General features: G+C 41.6%; 1 protein-coding gene across 6 annotated transcripts in view; it reads left to right on the top strand.

Annotated features, from left to right (window-relative positions):
- LOC133491655 (rho guanine nucleotide exchange factor TIAM1-like) overlaps window positions 1–14,344 on the top strand; it is a 62,096-nt gene that overhangs the window by 21,122 nt on the left and 26,630 nt on the right. For 2 of the 6 annotated variants that reach the window (XM_061803066.1, XM_061803061.1), the window contains exons 1-7: window positions 6,642–6,824; window positions 6,940–7,017; window positions 7,663–7,795; window positions 8,846–9,441; window positions 9,912–10,216; window positions 11,782–12,054; window positions 13,152–13,389. In XM_061803066.1, the coding sequence (XP_061659050.1) occupies window positions 8,853–9,441; window positions 9,912–10,216; window positions 11,782–12,054; window positions 13,152–13,389 (1,405 nt within the window). In that variant the 5' untranslated portion in view covers window positions 6,642–6,824; window positions 6,940–7,017; window positions 7,663–7,795; window positions 8,846–8,852. Of the gene's footprint in view, window positions 1–6,640; window positions 6,825–6,939; window positions 7,018–7,662; window positions 7,796–8,832; window positions 9,442–9,911; window positions 10,217–11,781; window positions 12,055–13,151; window positions 13,390–14,344 lie in introns of those variants that run through there. The other 4 variants (XM_061803063.1, XM_061803065.1, XM_061803067.1 and 1 more) reach the window with 3 other exon arrangements.

Genomic DNA, 14,344 nt, shown 5'->3' with positions numbered 1-14,344 from the left:
TTTTGTTTTTTCTTTTTCTTAATTTATCTATTCTTTATATTGTATGTCGGATCGCTTTGAAAATAAGATAGCTTAAGTGTTTACCCATAATAACGAATTTATACTTGGAAGCAGTCACTAGCGGAACCACAACAGACAGGAAGACCCCGTTACCTCATGGCTCACCTTCCCCCAAACATCATTCATCAGTCTACCTGCGCACCCCCAATCCATCCTCCCCACTTCAAACAGCCTCTCATCAGTCCATCAACACCATCTATCGCTCCACCCCCCCCAACCATCATGTCTACCTTTTTGCCTAAAACCCCCTTTTCCCAAGCTCTCGCCCACTCAGCCTTCTTGTTATTTCGCCGACTCTTCAGAGGACGCAGAGTGGAACAGGAAGCATTACCCCGCAATTTGCTGACGTGCACACCTGTCTGGCTGGCGGCAGCGAGGTTAAACTCGTGTGGATTTGTGGAGATAGGCTCTCACGTGTGAAAATACGCTGGACTGTAATGCAGTCTCCTTTCTCATAGTTTAGCGAGAGCTATTACTCACCTTGGTCTTTCAAGCAAAACCCAGCAAAGTGGGACGTTGCCATTTCCATGTAAGCTTTCTCATAGCCCAGACAGAATCCCGCATTTAGATAATTAGATGATGACAATTAATTCTGCCTTTCAACGCCAGCGTTTTTGCCTCCGTATCCAGCAAATTGCCGGGTCCCCTATGTCTCCACCCTACATTTTGTGTCGTCATGTTTCACTATTCTCTTTATACACTTCATTCTATGCATGTGATGTCGGTGACTTGTGTTCACAGAAGAAGCCAAATTTGATTGTGTAATGTGAACGACTGCATAAAAAGATGGAATTCATAAAAAAATCCAAACTGGGTATGACGCCCTGCAGTGTAAACGTAGCCTAAATTGGTGCTTGATGCTATTTCCTCATATACAACCACTGGCCCACATTTTTTACAACTTCCAAAGATGGAAAATTGTTGGTTCTCTCACCACTAAAGGTTAAAATGTTGGTCTTTGTGATGTAGGATCTGCGCTTAGGTAGCGAATTGTAAGCCACAAACGTCCCCCTGCACCACGTTCAACAAGGGTACTTTTGCCTGAGGGGATTTGATTTTAAATTATGGTAATCCCCGACTGTAACGTGGTACAGGCGGCGGTCGGTTGCACTGGGAAGCGTGCGGCATAATCTTCCGGCTCAACGGAGGAGCGTCTTTAATGAGGTTAGTGCCACTTGAGGAACAAAGTGGAGGGAATTGGCGGTTAGCGAATCCCCCCCCCCCCCCCCCCCCACACACACCCCTTAATCATTGCGCTTGATTGTCAGATACTTTGACCCTCAAGTGTTGTCATTTTGTTCCCTTTTCCAACTTTTTTGACTCTGTGGTTTGATCGCTAAGGAGTACCAGAGTACAGACCTCAGCCTAGGCCTAACATTCTCATACAAAGTCACCATGAGCTGTCCCATTTGGCCACGAGCTCTCTGACAAGGGTTTTGAGTGTTTTTAACGCCACATGACACAGTGGTGGCAGCGGTGGCATGTCATCACCGAAATGGCGTGCAGAAACGATGCCACTGGGATTTAGGACAGCCTGTCACAATTCCCGTGAGATTGGCTTGGCTCGTTGACAGCAAATGGGAGCAATTGCGCGTCTCAAACTCTGTGACGGTAATCCCGACTCCCGCGTAGTGTTTTTGTACTTTTATGTGGAAACTAGAAGCTTTGTTGTGCCACTCATCACTGGACTGATGAAACTTAAAATGCTGTTTGATTTAGGCAGCAGGGACGCTATTTGTGCATCGAGAGTGGAGCCTACGAGGAAGGGAGGGTGGCTGATTTGCGCCCGTGATGGTTCGTCAGATCCCGAAAGGATGAATAAGAAGCTAATCTCCCTCTTTCAGGGAACCCAACAACTGACGTCTCAGACCGAGGAACTTTGTGTGTGGAGCCTGCTCAACTACATATGACTATGCTTTGCTAAGAGAGAACTAGTCTTCAAGTATCTATATATAGGAAAACCTCCACACGTGTCTGAACTTGAATTTCTATGTAGCGTTGCAGGAGAAGCTGCTTCCCAGATCCCAGTTTTTTTCACTGATTCATTCATTTTCCATATCGCTTATCTTCGCTAGGGTCACGGGTGTGGCGTAGCCTATCTTAACCAACTGTACCGGAGAAGCGGGGTACACGCCAGTCAATTGCAAAGGACATATTATCAAACAACTATTTGCACTCACATTCACACTTGTGTGAGATTTAGCCTCTTTAGTTAACCTGCCATGCATGTTTTTGGAATGTGGGTGGAAACCAGACTACTAAGCGAAAACCCAAACAGGCATGGGCAGAACATGCAAACTTCACAAAGACAAGCCCCAATTTGAACCCGGGTCTTCTTAATGCTGATGTGGATGTGCTAACCAGTTGTCCACTCCGCCGCCCCAGATTTTTTCCATCCAGAAATTCCTGCCAGCCCCCCACAGAGAGTGTTAACCTTAGTCACTTGCTTTAATGGACAGGGGTAGGTGGAGGAGTTGACTATGTGAAGAATGTCAAAGGTTCAGGAAAAGGCCCTCAGGCAGGGTAAGCCCAACGATGACGTCATTGGATTTTGGGTTTTGCAGGGGCAAAAGTGTCCCAAGGGTGCAAGCAGAGGACAGGGGAAATCAGTCAAGCTGCCAAGGTCTCATTTTACTACAGGTTCAGGTCTGTTCATTGGAGTTTTTTGTAGGTTTAGAACCAGTTTCCAGTCTTTTTGTGCTCACCAGATTCATAACAAGACATTTGCACAATTGCCGTCCTGGTTCAGGATCCTATTGCATTTTGGGGCTTCAATGGAGTAAACATAGCCCAAAGGTCCACGCGGAGGTCAGGGGAAATCAGTCAAGCTGCCAAGGTCTCATGTTACAAATGGTTTAGGGCTGTTAGTAGGAATACTCTGCAGGTTAAGAACCAGCCTCCGGCCCTTCTGTAAAGTTCAGGTTTTCATTAGGTTCAAGATGAGGTCCATGGCAGGAGTGCTTCCCTGATTCAGGACAGGGCGCAACTGGTATTACTGACCAGGTTCAACTAATTTATGAAGTTCAAGACCTGTTGCTTAAAAGGTTCAGGAAAGACTAACAGTACATATTGCAAGTCCAGTACCCATTTCTGGCCTTTCTGAACTATTCAAGTGCTCAGCAGGTTCAGAACAAGCTGACAGCATGACTGCCTCTGGTTCGAGACAGAGATGGTGCTACAACTGTGATTAGGACTGTCTGCTGCTGCAATCATTTTACTTGTTGAGGGACTGGTTGCATAAAAGGCATACGACGGCCTTTTTTCATTATTACTTTGCAGGTTCAGGACCAGCTTCCGGACAGGATTGTGTGCAGCTAGCATCACTACCTAAGGGATTCAGGACAAACTGCTGTCAGTAATTGTTAGCAAATTCAGGAAAATCTTGTATCACTTCTATGTAGTTGTAGTCTGGCGCTCTCATTGTCAACATCAGGACCTGCTGGTAGATCTCCTTACTAGGTTCAGGACCAATTGGTGGAACAACTATGTATCAGGTTACGGTCTGGCCTTTAGCACTACTACTTGCCAGCTACTAGTTCTGCTACTGAACAGCTTTTGATCCAACTGATTATGCTCTATCCTCTCTGGTCACATACCAGGTTTCGTAGTGGCTACTAGCGCGGATACTTACCAGGTTTTGAAGCAAACTGCTCTAGCTTCTATGGTTTAGGACAGGTTACTGTCACTCCTACATTCTTAACTTTGTCTACAAAACCAGCTAAATGCCCACCTGTCGTACCTCTTACTGGGTTAAAAACTGAATGCTGTCTCTCTGACTAACCAGCTTACTAGCACTTAGCAAATTCAGGACCTGCCGTTTTCCAAACCACCCAGGTGGTTCAGAACTGGTTGCTAAGTCACTCCTTAAAACAACCATTTAGCAGAACATCCACCCCATCAAAGCAAGACATCATTTCTAATTCTTCACAGATGGTACAAGTTGTTGTTGTTGTTGCTCCAGGAGGGGATGGCGCTTAGTCATGCGCACCTCTCTGTGATGATAATTTATGACTGTGGGTGGAGCGCAAAGTGTCGTTATACAAGAATGATTCACATGTTCTTCTTTTAAGAAAGCCAATGTTGCACGCCAGGAAGCAAGTCCACAAAAGATGTAACTATAATCAGAATTCTAATTCTGTGTGTTGACGAAAAACCTTTCCTCACAGAAATGTTTGTTACTGTTTTATCGGCTGTCAGCTGTCTGACATACTGACAGTTTGACAGTTGACTGAGAGATTCATTGGCATCATTATTAAATCCCGCTAACTTGAAAACCCATGATATTCATTTTCCAAAACAAAGGCCTTAATTATCCGTAATAATGACACACAAACTTAAATCAGGTGTTCAGAGGCCTTTGAAGTGTCACATTGCCATCCAATCACCTGTCAAGAATAATAAGAACAAAATTCAGTATTTCCTTTTGTTGTAGTGAATGAGGTAGAGCTACCTCGGGTAGTTTACATGAATAAAAGATGCTACCTGCAAAAATATTCATAAAAAAAAAATCCAGGTTGTTGTTGAATCTGACAACAATGATTATAATTAACGTCAAGTTCTTGTTTTTTTGTGTTGATAGGGTAACTACATTAATAAATCCTGCTACCTGATAAAAAAAAAAATCCAAATGTTTGTCCTGTCTGATAAGAATAATTATTTTAAAAAATGTCATCTTGTTGTGTTTGATATTTTGTAAATCCTAGCGGACAAAAATAATAAGAATTTCCTTTTCTTTGTGTTAAAAAGGTTAGATTTTGGTAGTTGTCACAATTAAACTGCAACCATGTGTGGGTAAAAAAAAAGAAAACCACATTGTCGGTCAGTTGTATGAAACCAACTGACCAAATAATATGAATTTAAGCCAATATGTAAGATAGATGTAGGCAGCTTGTTTGAATAAATACAGCAAACTCCTAAAAATACCACATTGTCATCCAGTAGATGAAAACCAGCTGACAATGATGAAAATTAAAGCCAATATTTAATCATTTTGAGTTTGAATACTGTAGATATAATTTGTTAGCTTGCATTAAAAAAAAGCCTGTAATACTGCGAGTGAATAAATCCACTGCCAGGCTGAGGCAGAAACACTTCGATCCACATAAAGCCCGCAACAATAACCTCACCCATCCCCTCACCCAACATCCTTATCTTTCTATCTCACACACCTTTCTATTCATAGCTGGGTACCCTTGAACACACACACACATGCACTTCGCTGTAGGGCAGATAAAAAGAAAAGCCCCCCCCAAAAAGCAACACTTTGTACGTGCTGCTGTGCTGTCGGACAGCTTTACTACACAAAGCACACGTTTGGATAGATGCAATGTGTAAATAAAATGGAAATTGGAAGGCCTAAAGGGTCATGTTTACATGTGGTTACAGGAAGTAGTTGTACTTTGTTCCATACGTAAGAGTTGCCAAAATGTTTTCCCTTCTTGATTTTGTTAGTGTGTTTCTGGGGACTGAAAGTGGAGTTTCCAGTGTTGAAAAAAATAGCACTGTATATTGTACTTTATAAAAACGTAGTTGTCCCGTTTTCTTCAATTAAAATAAGTTGTTCTTTGCAGAGGATAGGGACATGTCTGTGAGTACTCTTATATAATGTCTACACGTGTTTCTGCACCATTTGTGTTCAAATATTCATTGGTTAAAGTGTTATTACAACATCACAACACAGATGCAATTCGTTAGCAACGTGTTTTGCGTTGTTTGCTTGAAGCTAAATGAACTTTATTAAGGCAATAAAAAATCTTGGTTGTTTTATCGCACAATGTAGATTCTTTGCTTTATGTTTTATTTTAAGATAGTGATTTACCGTAATTCCCGGCCGACAGAGCGCACTTGGTGATAAGCCTCGGTTCACAGAAAGAGTTTAACACTAGAGTGGCCGCACTAACGCTAACGCGGCGGCGCTAACGCTAACTAGCGCAGCGGCTGTGAAAAAAGTCGGGAATTATGGCATGTAACGAATGCTTCTTCTTTATGTAAGCTTGAAGGTTTTTTTTTTTTAATTGCTGACTATTGCTTTTTGTGCGTGTTGACCATTTAAATCCGGCCCACCAAAGATTGGTACAGAATTTGCCAAATCAAACCAAAAACATGGCAAATGGTTCCATCAGGTTGTACAGTCATGCGTACTAGTTCCATCTGGTCATAGGTCAAGTGATGCCCAAAAGTTTGCCCAGCCGTTGTGTAGATCCTCAATCATCAAGGTTATGATATTCCGCAAAGGTTAAATTGAGGTGCCTGGACTGGTTTGTTGAATTAGTGTTTGTTTTTTTTTTCTTGTTTTTTAAAAATGTTCACAAATGTCTTATACAATTGTGTTCTTAGGCTAACGAAATAAGAAGGTTGTCAAAATGGGATTTCACACGTTAAATTTTGCAGCTGCTGGATGAAATTTGCTTTGATGTTAACTTGTGCTGGATGAACAGAGCGGTATTATATAACTAAATGTTCCTTTTAAATGTTTCTCTTTCATTCGACAGCACAGCCTTAGAATCAATGTCGGACTCCGCCTTTTTTGTATAAATAATGAAGTCGCCATTTGTCCACCGTGGTCTTTTAACTGTTATATATCATACGCATCACATAGCATCGTTGTCGCATATGCGCTTTCATCCTTTCACTGCCGTTAACGTGCTTGGCTGTGCAGCAATTTTTTTTTTCATTTGTATTTTTTAATTTTTTTTTTGTCAAGATTGCAGGGCGGCTGGCGGTGGCGTGTGCACACATGCCCGAGTGGTTTTGTGGTTGAAGCTGTGAGTTTCCAGGGTGTAGTTCAAAGAAATGTGGCTTGAAGTTGGGACTTGCTGTACTGTGTGCAAGCATCTTTTTCTTGTCTTGACTTTTTATTAACATCCCTCCGTGTTCCAGGTCATCCAGAGCAGTTCAAGGAAGACTTGGAAAACCAACCGAGAACACGGCCACCAATTTCAACTAAACATCCTGGAGGTGAGCACCTGAAGGATGTCTTTTAAAACATTATTAAGGCTCAGCCTCACTAAATATGAGCTCTCAAATTATTATTTGATCAATTTCATGTCACACCATTTGACTTGAAGAAAAAGTGAGTTTTTTGAAGAAAAAAGTGTTTTATTCTCAGGGGGGAAAAGGATACAATATGGATTTTTTCTCCTTTTCCCATAAGGTGCCTCTGTATTCCCCCTTTTTTTGTTGAAAATGTGCTACATTATTCCATCTTTTAAAAAAAAAAGTACACTTTCGTTACAGTTAAAATAATTTCCCCAAAATATACTTTTCTCTCAAATCGGGTTTTTTTTTGTTATCCAAGAAAATTCAACCTAATTCTCAAGAGATCAATACTTGTTTTGAAATTATTATTATTTTTCTCAAAAATATAATACTGTGATCCTAAATTTAGACAATTTTAACCATAATTGTACTGTTTTTGCTACTAAACTTTTTTTTCTCATTTTTCATCCGGCTCAGTATTATTTGCTTAAAAAGGAAATGTATTTTTCAGCGCTTGCAAAAATTTTGATTGGCGGCAGGTTTTAGACAACTTTGACGGCTTTCACTTTTTTTCTGCTTTTTCTTCACAATTGTTTTGATACAGTTTTTGTTGATGTTTTTCAGGATCATTGTGACGTATGCCTGGTCATCTAAATATTCCGTCCCTGCGCCACCTCGTGAGCCCGACGTGTGGAGAATCATGCGCTGGCGAAATGGTGAGGCTGAGATGCCGGTGAGGCCCAGACCTTGACAACAGGTAAAACATTTCAATAAAACCTTTAAACGTGTTGGCAATATTTGAAGTCCAATTCAAACGTCTTACAAGCGTAAAATTGCGTCAACCATTGTTCATTTTCAGAAGAAGAAACTGTAAAAGGTCTATAATGAGAGCACCAACATGAAATACATTTTTTTTTTTTTGCTTTTGTGTGAACAAGCAGATTATATTTTTTTTGTTTTCAAAAAAGGAAACTCGAACTAATTCTGATCCAGGGTCAAACTGTTTCCATAAATTCCAAACTTGAAAGTCTCATTCCTTACAAGTGTAAAAATGAGTTAACCTACATTTTCAGCAGCACGTAGTATAAATTACGACAATTCTAACACATACTAAGTTATAAATAATGGTATCCCACTGAAAATAACATTTTTTTAAGTCATATGTATTGCAAATATTGCACATTTCTGAAAAGTAATAAATTTCCATTAAAAAGTTATATATTTACAAAATATCACATATTTCTGTCAAAGTTAATCATTCCCGAATCTAGATTTATGATAAAATTTGTTAATTTTTGAAGAAAAAAAAAGAGAAACACATTACCACAAAAAAGTTGTGTTTTCAAAATCAAAGTCGCAAATTATCATAAAAAGTCATGTTTTCTTAAAAAAAATATCTTTCTGGAACTGAGTCAAAGAAGTAGTCATGTATTTCTGAAAAAAAGTCTGTAAAGAAAAAGAAAAAGTTACATATTTTCATATATGTTTCTGAAAAAAGTTTTACATTTTTGATTTTTAAGAAGAAGAAAAATATTTTTGATGTTATATATTCCTGTAAAAAGTTGTATATTTCCCACAAACTAAATACATTACTGAAATATTTAGCTTTTTTTAAAAAAAAGGCACATACCTCCCAAAACTATAAGTTGAATGTTTTCCAAAAAAGTCACCCCTCAAAAAAAAAATCTCTTTCAATGAAATATTCCAATAGTTCTTAGAAAAAACACACCTTTTAATTTCTGAAAATTTTTTCACATTTCCAGAAAGTTGCATACTGATACTGACCCATAATAGTCATCATCTGCAGTTGCAGGATGGGAAATGTGGAGAGCCAAAACGGCGAGAACGCCATCCACGGCGTCACGGCCGGCCACTTGTCCCGGAAGCACTCGTCATCGCGCTCTCTCCGTCTGTCCTCGGCCGCCAAACAATCAGTGGCCCGCCGCCCTCGCCATTCCCTGTCGGGCAAGCAGCCGGAGCGGCACCGCAATTCGGAAGCGTCCACGCGCTCCTCCAGCACACCCAGCATCCCGCGCTCACTGGCCGAGAGCGGCCCGGAAGCCTTCGACGCCGAGGATGCGGGCACCCTGGCCGACTTGGGCGTCAACCCGCACTGGACGCAGCGCGTAGCCATGACTTTGAGACCCGAAGAGCACGATGCCTCGGCTACACCCACACCCGACGCGTCTGAGGCGGACACTCCAGCTCTCGATGACGAACCCACCGGTTTCAAGAAGATGCGCTCCAAGTCGGCCGACATGTGGAGGGAGGACAGCCTGGAGTTCTCGCTGTCGGATCTCAGCCAGGAACACATGACCAGTACGGAGGAGATCGTGGACGGAGGCGAGGAGGAGGAGGCGGACGAAGAGGAGCCGTTCAGCCGGCCTCCCCGAAGGCCCAAAGGTGCCACCCGCAACTGTATTTACACAGCATTTACATTCATTCATCATCTTTAGGATTTCACAAGTGGTCATTTAAATAAATTGTGAAATTGTAAAACTTTTATTAAATAGATAAGCAAGCCATTAAATACAAATGTCATTAAATTTTAAATATTTACTGAATTGTTACACTTTTAAGTCCATACCAATAAAAAATAAAAGAACATAAGAGGTTAATGGGAAAAAGAATTAAATCAAAATAATGTCATTAAATAAATAAAATGACCTTAACATAAATAGGTCATGAAGGCCTAGCAAATGATTAAGTTAAATGTAATTTTTATATTTTCTCATTGAATCGCTAATTGCATGACACATTCAGATAATATTTCATGTCTAATCACCTTCAATGTACCATATTTAATGTGATGCTAATGAAGCATATTTGCATCATTTGTAAGAGTTTATGGACCCCTCATGGGTGTGTGACAGGTGTAGCAGAGCGTTCCTCCTCTTTGGACCACCTGTGCAGCCACCAGAGTGCAGGCCTCCGGGGGCAAAGGGGCCGCGGCAGAGACGTCGTGCAGGATATCATCGGCGATGGCGATGTCAACGCCGAGACAGGTCTTATGTCTCCCAGTGAAGAGGATGGCGGCGGAGGTGGCGGCGGCGCATACGGAGCATTCACGCTCCCCTGCCGACGCTCGCACTGCCTCTCGGAGGGCCTGACCGGGTTCGGCTTGGCCGCCCCGCCACCGCGTCCTGTTTTTCAGGGACGCCGCGCGCAAACCACTCAGGTGAGCACTTCTGGCGCATTTTAACAAACGTATCAAGTGTATGACATCATTACTCATTTACCATTTAAATAATATATTTAGTTTGTTTTTATGTAACTAAAGCTTTTTTTGGAGGCTTAAAAATAATTATTTTAATGTTAGTGTTTTTATTAATTAAAATTACATATTAAATCAAAACAGGAGAGAACAGATTTTTTTTAAATAATGTGTTGTAATTTAATTAAATAACCATTCAAACCATTTAAATATGCATGTTTTCTCACTAAATGGTTTATTTAGATAAACATTTCTACTTGATTTTTGATTATTCAGCTAATTTATAGGCGGGTGAGTCTACTTTTGGAATTATTTAAATGTGCAACAATATTTTATTAATATAATTACTAAATATTCTAAAATGGGTTTAAGTATTATTTAAAATATGATGCATAATATTGTTGCTGACATTAAATTATTTACATTTTGGTTTTGATACTTTAAATACTTAAAATATGGTCATGTACAGCATTTTTATTTTATTTATTTCCGTGAGTAAATTCTTGTCATTACATCTACAACTCTTTTTTTAAAAGTTAGTTTTATATAATTAAAAACAAAAAATGCACACCTTTTTTATTTATTAACCAGTGTGTGTGCACTGGCCTTGTTTTCGTTCTCTCCAGAGTCCTTGCGCTCACCAGGCAAAGGCTGATTGTACACTTGCGGTTTAAATATTAATTGAATTTGTCTTTTCCATGCAAAAGGCAATTGACTAAAAAGTCATCGTCAGTTTTGTCAAAACAGTTTGTGTCTTAGTTGCATTCAGTAAAAAAGTCCACACAACAAGAGAAGCTTCGTTCCCAAGAACCCCCCCCCAAGCTGCACTCTTAAGTGCTCATCACAAATTCACCCGGCTGTGTCTGTGTGTGTGTCAGTGCGGGGTTTGCGTGTGTCAGGGGGGTTGCGCAGTGGCTATAAATAGACGCACAAGGCGGCAAAACATGGTGGAAAACGAACAGAGAGCCTCAGTTTCTTAAAAGACGAACTCTGAGGAGGACGCTGAACCTCCCATGGAAAACTTTCCAGCGGAAACAGATGCCCCCCCCCACCCACCCCACACACACACACGAATCTGCTAGCACATACACACTTTCTATATATAAAGTAAATGGCCACATTGTGTTTTCACCAACAAGCTCCGTCTATATGCTGGGTGATGTACCATCATCGTTCCATTTGTGGGAAAGTTTCACCCACACTTGGCGACACCCCCCCCTCCCTTCCTCTGTTTTTGTGTCCTTTTATTGATATCAGCCTTTGTGATGAATCAACTTCACCTTGACTTTCATCTCATGGCATTCGACGACAAAAATCTTTCATCATTCTTCCTACGCCTTTTCAAACATGTTGAAATAGAGATACAGAATTTGTAGTAGGTGTGATTTGAATACCCCAACTGACCAAGCGTGCCCACTCGCCCCAGTTCAGACTCTTGAAAAATGTCCAGAAAGTACAACTTTAAATGTGAATTCTGTTTTTTATGTAACATGTATAAGCTACACACATGCTCGTCCACCTCCCGACAGGACATTTCAGCCGCGCTGGGAGAGGGCAGCGAGTACGGCGACAGCGGCATCGACGGCGTGGCGGCCGAGCCGGAGGCGGCGGCGGACGGTGAGCCGTCGTCGCGGCGCTGCAAGGCCATGTCGGCGTCCTTTTCCGTGTACTCGGCTGTCGAGAGCGTCCTCTTTCGCGACGGCAGTGACAGCGGCAGCAGCAGCGCCGGCGTGGCGGAGTCACGAGGAGGTGGCGGCGGTGTCTACGAGAACTTCCGCAAAGAGCTGGACAATCAAGTCTGGGTCAGTCACTTTTATCACATTATTAAAAACAAGCTTACATTTGAATTTTTCATTTATTCTTATGACTTTCTTTGATGTTGTCATCCCTCAACCCTTTCTGATACAACATTTGGATAAGAGAATAGCCCAAAAATAATAATTGCTACAATAGACAAAGTAGACAAGGACAGTGATTCTTCTTCGAATTTTAGAACTACTTATCCTTAAAATTTGAGGTTGAATTCCAAAATGTTCCAATTTCAATGACTGTCCAAGGATCAAGTTGTTAATTACTAAGTTGGCGCACTCACTATGTCTCTCTTGCACACCTGCAAAAAAAAAACTTGAATTCATCCATCCATTTTCTTTGCTGCTTATTCTCACAAGGATCGGGGGGAGTGCTGGAGCCTATCCCGCCTGTCAACAGGCAGACACCCTGAACTGGTTGCCAGCCAATCACAGGGCACATAGAGACAAACAGTTGCACTCACAATCACACCTAGGGGCAATTTAGAGTGTCCAATTAATGTTGCATGTTTTTGGGATGTGGGAGGAAACCAGAGTGCCCGGAGAAATCCCACACAGGCACGGACGGGGGAGAATATGCAAACTCCACACACCCTGGGCCGGAATTGAACCCGTGTCCTCAGAACTGTGAGGCCAACGCTTTACCAGCTGATCCACCGTGCCGCCCTGTTTAATTAAAAAAATATAAAAAATAACCCAAAGTTATTTACTTATGTAACTGTAACTTATAATATGTATTTCATGATCATTATAACCTGATATAAACTTTTTTTTATATGATCCACCGTGCCGCCCTGTTTAATTAAAAAAATAACCCAAAGTTATTTACTTATGTAACTGTAACTTATAATATGTATTTCATGATCATTATAACCTGATATAAACTTTTTTTTATAGTGTGAGGATAAGAATGTAGATTTGGCTCTATCTCTGGCTTTGCACATTTTTTTCTGAGACAAAATAAGATGCAGCGATAGACTTCTTAGAAAGCGTCCAGCAGGTTGTATTTAAACTCTCTTGGCATGCAAGGATTTACTCATCGAAAAATAAAAAAAAATCAAGTTTTTATCCGATCATTTCTCCCCCTTCAGGCGCACCGAGGCCGGGACCGCTCGGAGGAGGCGAGCTCGGCGGTCAGCGATGAGCAAAGCAGCGGCACGCTCAGCAGCGCCTACCCGTCGGAGTCGGCGGTGGCGGCCAGCTGTGCTCATGGGACGGTGCGCAAAGCGGGAGCTCTGGCCGTCAAGAACTTCCTTGTGCACAAGAAGGGCAAGAAGGTGGAGCCGGCCGCCAGGCGCAAGTGGAAACACTACTGGGTTTCGCTAAAAGGTCAGCGCACTCTCAAACTAGAGGCAACGTAGTCCCTGTGACCTTGTGCGGGTTCTTTGCTGTGCCTCCTCGTCTGTTTTCCATTTTCTCCCCTCTGCCTCATTTAATTTCATGCCGGCGTCTGTGTCTAATCCATCTCTTCCCCGTGTAACACACAACAACCGGCTGCCTCGTCTCCACCTAAATGAGTAAATCACATCCAGTGGAGTGTATCTGTTGAGGACACGCTGACACTTTTTATTTGCCCCGGCAACAGGGTAAGCAAACATATTCAAGGGGAGACTGAGGGCCTAGAATTTTCTCTGGAATCATAAAAGTACATTCCTGCCAACTGCTAATACTCCACACAAAGGCACAGCTACAGGGTGAGCTAACGTATCACAAGGAAGACTCAAGTATGGTACAAATGTAAGGTAAAGCAAGAGGGTAGAAGCAAACATAACCAAAATTGAGTGCTGAGTATGATGCTGTACTTTCCGAGAGGAGACATAGGGCCCAGAATGTCTTACATAATCGATAATGTATCTAACCAACTTGATCGTCGAGACAGTGAATTATAATACAAAGGTACACCAAGAGGGCACAAGCTAATGTATCTGAAAGTGGAGTGTGACATTTTCTTCAGCCAAGTGGAAATTACAGTGTACAATACTGTTGTGTCCTGAGCTAAGGCACAGCAACAAATGAATCTGAGGGGAGACGGTGGAGTAATACTAAAGAACAAGGGGTTTGTTTTGGTCAGAACGTGAGCTGCAGCATTCTGAATAAGCTGCAGCTGTTTAATGCTCTTTTTTTGGGGGGGGAGTCCAGTCAGAAAACCATTACAGTCTACTTGAGATAAAAGCATGGATCAGCTTTTCCTGGTCTGCTTGACACATACAAGACTTTACTCTAGATATTTTTTTCAAATGGTACAAGGCAGTTTTTGTGATTGATTTGATATGATTGTTGAAAG

The sequence above is a fragment of the Syngnathoides biaculeatus genome, chromosome 18 (assembly GCF_019802595.1).
Source record: "Syngnathoides biaculeatus isolate LvHL_M chromosome 18, ASM1980259v1, whole genome shotgun sequence".
Lineage (NCBI taxonomy): Eukaryota > Metazoa > Chordata > Actinopteri > Syngnathiformes > Syngnathidae > Syngnathoides > Syngnathoides biaculeatus.
The sequence above is the reverse complement of the archived record's forward strand: the minus strand, read 5'-3'. Positions and strand labels throughout refer to the sequence as shown.